Source organism: Berghia stephanieae, chromosome 3, assembly GCF_034508935.2.
Source record: "Berghia stephanieae isolate SIO BIC M18660-M18661 chromosome 3, UCSD_Bste_1.3, whole genome shotgun sequence".
NCBI lineage: Eukaryota > Metazoa > Mollusca > Gastropoda > Nudibranchia > Aeolidiidae > Berghia > Berghia stephanieae.
The window spans coordinates 15,905,853-15,911,172 of record NC_088362.1 but is presented as its reverse complement, the minus strand read 5'-3'; the positions used below and the strand labels follow the sequence as shown (position 1 = coordinate 15,911,172).

At 31.1% G+C, this 5,320-nt stretch overlaps 1 protein-coding gene across 1 annotated transcript in view; it reads right to left on the bottom strand.

Moving 5' to 3' along the window:
• Window positions 1-2,622, bottom strand: part of LOC144967214 (peroxisomal sarcosine oxidase-like) — a 14,444-nt gene extending 11,822 nt beyond the window's left edge. Inside the window, exons 1-2 of the mRNA XM_078904162.1 lie at window positions 2,351-2,622; window positions 518-666 (exon numbers count right to left, since the gene is read on the bottom strand). Of these exons, the coding sequence (XP_078760288.1) occupies window positions 518-666; window positions 2,351-2,458 (257 nt within the window). The 5' untranslated portion in view covers window positions 2,459-2,622. The remainder of the gene's footprint in view (window positions 1-517; window positions 667-2,350) is intronic.
• Window positions 2,623-5,320: the final 2,698 nt, after the last annotated feature.

The window sequence follows — 5,320 nt, the reverse complement described above, 5'->3', positions numbered from 1 at the left end:
AGAAAAGGAAGCAAGACAAACGAGCTAGGAATAAAAAGAGGTGTGTTAACCGTTCTCTGTATTGCTAAAATGAATGAGTTGAAGGATAGAACAATACTTCGAAGTATAGATAGAATGAAGTTGACGTCACTCAGGCCTTTGTTATTTAAAATTTTTTTTTCTGCCATCCGCGTTTATGAGTAATTCTCACTTAACTGCATTATCCAGACTATAAACGTTCATGGTTACACACAGTTTTGTGTGTTGGTCAGTTATAGATTGTATGCGCTTGGCTTAGAAGCTCATAACATTGCCATCCGGAAGTATAACGGACCAACACACAAAACGGTGTGTATCCATGAACGTTTATAGTCGGGTTAATACAGTTCAGTGAGCATTACTCATAAACGCGGATGGAAAAAACAACAACAAAGACATGAGTGACGTCATCTGCATACTATCTATACTTCTGGATATGGCAATGTTGTGAGCTTCCTAGCCAAGCGCATACTATCTATAGTGGTCTTGTCAAACTTACTTGAATATAGTTTGATTACTGGCTTTCTGTATATCTTCCCATTGTTCATGACAGTAGTGCATCATTCTTGTGTAATATCGCTCGGCATAAGCCTTTCTTGTCACTCTTGACTGACCATGGGAGCTTCCTCTGGAATGGGGCAGGGGGAACTGACGGGGTGTAGAAAATGGCGTATAAAAATGATAAAGTCTCGATCATTGAAATAAATTGAAAAACATAAGGCAAGGCGACGACACTTATTATTATACAAGACTCCTTTTTGTATATTATTATTATTATTATTATTATTATTATTATTATTATATATATATATTATTATTTATTTAATTTATTATTATTATTATTTATATTATTATTATTATTATTTTTTATATATTATTATATATATTTTATTATATTATTATTATTATTATTATATTATTTTATTATTATATTTTTTATTATTATTATTATTATTATTATTATTATTATTATTATTATTATTATTATTATTATTTTTTATTATTATTATTATTATTATTATTATTATTATTATTATATTATTATTATTATTATTATTATTATTATTATTATTATTATTATTATTATTATTATTATTATTATATTATATTCATATATTATTATTATTATTATTATTATTTATTATTATTATTATTATTATATATTATTATTATTATTATTATTATTATTATTATTAATATTCATATTATTATTATTATTATTATTATTATTATTATTATTATTATTATTATTATTATTATTATTATTATTATTATTATTATTATTATTATTATTATTATTATATTTAGTTGATGTTGTTCTTGTCCACAGCTCTGGTCATAATTGTGCAAGACACACAATTTCTTTTCTTTGTTTTTATTAAAACCGACTACGAGTCCAACTTGCCATGCTTTACTGAGGGCGAGATGGCGGAGTGTATTAGGCATAGCACTTCTACTTGGTGGACCAGGGTTCAACTCCCGTTGATATCTCGTTTTATTTTTTCCCTTGAGCAAAAAATTAAAATCTGATTGCTCACTTTACAGTCGTCCCTTGGAAAAGACCCTAGAGACAAATTCCCCGTTTGGGATGAATAAAGGAAATTTTATTATTTTCATGCTTCACACAAACGATGTAGTCTACGATTAAATAAGTTAAACTGAAAACACATTTTATGGCAGGCATTTGAGTAATAGTGCAAAGCGTCTCTAGGCAGTCAGCGTAAAGACAGCTTTGGTAGCCACTTGTTATGGATTAGAATATTGACAGACGTGGGCTCGATATGGATCAGTGATCATATGATAACTAGTCTCAAAACGGTATTATGCCGGAATTATATTGATGCTGGAAATATGATCTATCGTCAAACATATAAAACTTCAATTAAATTTATATATTCTTTCGATTAGAATAAGTATAGTTTCATAAAATATGAACGTCCAAAATTTTAAATTTCTAATTATCATTATTATTATTATTATTATTATTATTATTATTATTATTATTATTATTATTATTATTATTATTATTATTATTATTATTATTATTATTTTGTGTTGTTATTATTATTATTATTATTATTATTATTATTATTATTATTTTTATTTTTTTGTATTTTTTTTTTTTTTTTTGTATTTTTTAAATATTTTTTTTTGGCATCCTCATCACTCCGACATACTACCATTTTGGCGCGACGGGTTACATTAGACTGAAATAGCATTAGCATAAATTTTGACCTATGATAAAGGACTCTTAACAATCATCAGATCAATTTGGTTTTTGATCACAAATAAAGTATAGCTCCCATGAGAGAATACATAACTTAACACTTACTTGTTCGAGCAGAAGGACTCGAATTCCTCTTTTACTGAGTTGGTAGGCAGTTGCGCTACCCTCGATCCCAGCTCCTACAACAGTCACATCATAGACCTCTTCGGCCATCTTTTATTTAAGATTTAAAATTTTTTTAATTGAAATAAAGCTCTGACAAACACGGGTTGCGGTATAAATAAAATATAATCTTATTCGTTAATGATCTCAAATAGTCATGTAAAATACGTAGTCAACTGTTACGGTAGATTTGAAAGTTGATCGATGTTTGTTTTGGGGATCCTCTGATAGGCTAGTTATATATACCCGGGGAATGGGCGGGTGTTTGGGGTGCCTGGAATCCAGTCAAATCTGGTTGGTTATCGTGGCACAACGGTAGATATAATCAAAATGTATCTTCATAACATTATATTAAATATTGATGCTCACGGGTTATTTACTAGGGTAGCTTTATCAGTGGCGTGACGTATGCTATTATTATCTCTTTCTTTCCTCTTTCATTAGTTCATTTTTTCTTTCTATCTCACTTGCTTTCTTTCTCTCTTTCTTTATTTCGTTTGTACATAAGATAGATAGATAGATAGGTAGATAGATAGATAGATAGATATATTATAGATAGATAGATAGATAGATAGATATATATACATATAGATAGATAGATAGATAGATAGATAGATAGATAGATAGATAGATAGATAGATAGATAGATAGATAGATAGATAGATAGATAAATAGATAGATAGATAGATATCATAACCATTATCATTATTCTTCGTTGATTTGAAAGTTTCTCCATTGCATTTGAAATATGTGTCATTAGATTTGTAACGTGAATAAGAACACGTTGGTGCCCCAAAATATATGATCATCTGTTTTAAATGGCACGTCAAGGCCATGCAGATAAGTAACTTCATTGATATCTGTGCAAAACAACAGAGAAATCTAAATTGCTTGCTTCGAGACGTGCACATATTTGCAGGTCTGACAACCGAACTATATCATGGGCTTGATTCAACATCTTCAATTAGTGTCAATAAAAACAAATTGTGACAAATTTTCCTTTAAATAATCAATAATGACCCACGATATAATCGGTGTCCAGTAAAAAAAAATAAAGTACCGCGAAGGTTTAACCATAAAAACACTTGGAAATGGAAACCATTTTACATTTTACTGTTTGCCTTTAAGCCAGCTCGATGCTTTAAGCTCAATGCTCAGAATGATGTCGTTAATGGAATGTAATTTGTGTAATGAGACATGGAAAACATGAACTTTACCCAAGGAATTTACCCATTCGTTTAATTCTATGACTTTACCTAACGATTGGATTAAAATAAAATTATTATTCTATTTTTATTTGGATTATCAAACCAAAAAAAATTCTTAAAATGGAGATCTGAAGGAATGCGCCAATCATATTGCCATAATCACTCTACGAAGCTGAAAGGGGCAGCGTGGCTCAGCGGTACGGTCTTTGCTTCGTACCCAAAAGGTACCGAGTTCGATCACACGCCACTGCGCTTTGTGGCCTTGAGCAAGTCACCTCGCCCTAGCTCAATTTGCGGCGCTACACTGTGGCTGACGCCTGGGTTATTCCAGTCTTCCCTTGGCATAGACCCTACTATGGGATGAATAAAGGAAATTATTATTATTATTATTATTATTATTATTATTATTATTATTATTATTATTATTATTATTATTATTATTATTATTATTATTATTATTATTATTATTATTATTATTATTATTATTAAAAAGAAGAAAATTTCGATAATAGAAAGAAATGAGACATAAACTGGATTCGGAAAAAGGAAGAGGAACTCATAGTCATGTATTCAATCTTTAACTTATTATTGAAAGTTGCAGAGAAGAGCAAAAAATCGTTGTATTTCTTTCATGAACTGCTCAAAACCATTCACTGTGTATTGAAATGCAAGTTGTGGGCATTGGTAGATAATGAAGTTCAATAACAACAGCATGGAGCTTTTTATTCATAATCTATGCAACGAAAATGTGGCGACTAAGGTGGTGAATATCGGAAGTAGATGCTTAGAATGCAAAGAGGTGTCCCCCAAGGATGCTTCTTATCACCGTGTATTTTCAATATTAATAACAGGAGTAAAAGCAGTGAATGGAATTGGTGACTTTTGACGTCCTTCTAATAATTCTATAAACGGTGTGCTTGTAGCTTCCGAGATATTGCCTCCCCAGATAGACAAGCTAAATGCCATAACACTTTCAATGACAGACCTATGAAACAAAATGTGAAGTGTTCTACGTATCAATATCAAAATTTGCTAATGATTGCGTCGGTTACCAGACCTGCCATTATGTACACTTAAGCCTTATGCTCGGAATAGAGTCATCTGTATTAGAATGCAAAGAAGTATTCACTAAGCAATCTTGAGATTTTGATGGTGAGTAAATATCATAAAGCATTCCGTAATAAACACAAATAAAAAAGTGGTTAATGCTGAATGCACATAAAAAACATCATGCAATTTCATCCCACTTCGTAGGGGCAGCTCTCCAAACTTTTACAAGTTTACTTCGCCACTGCTCTCTTATTAGCAACCGTGGTGAACCTTGGGAAGGAAAAAAAAAAATCAAATTAGCTTATAGATAGTATGCGCTTGGCTAAGGAGCTCACAACATTGCCATCCGGAAGTATAACGGACCAACACACAAAACTTTGTGTGACCATGATCGTTTATGGTCAGGTTAAGGCAGTTTAGTGAGAATTACTCATAAACGTGGATGGCAAAATACAATAATAAAGACCTGAGTGACGTCAACTTCGAACTATCTATATCATCTTCATTCCACCCCAGGACCTGAATCATCACAATAATATTATACGCAAGTGTGTTCTAGCCGGACCAAACTTAGGCTTCCTAAGTCGTGACGTAATCCTGCGCAGCAACGCATGGCAACAAACCGGCTGGCTCTAAACAGTCGAGAAAAATGGCT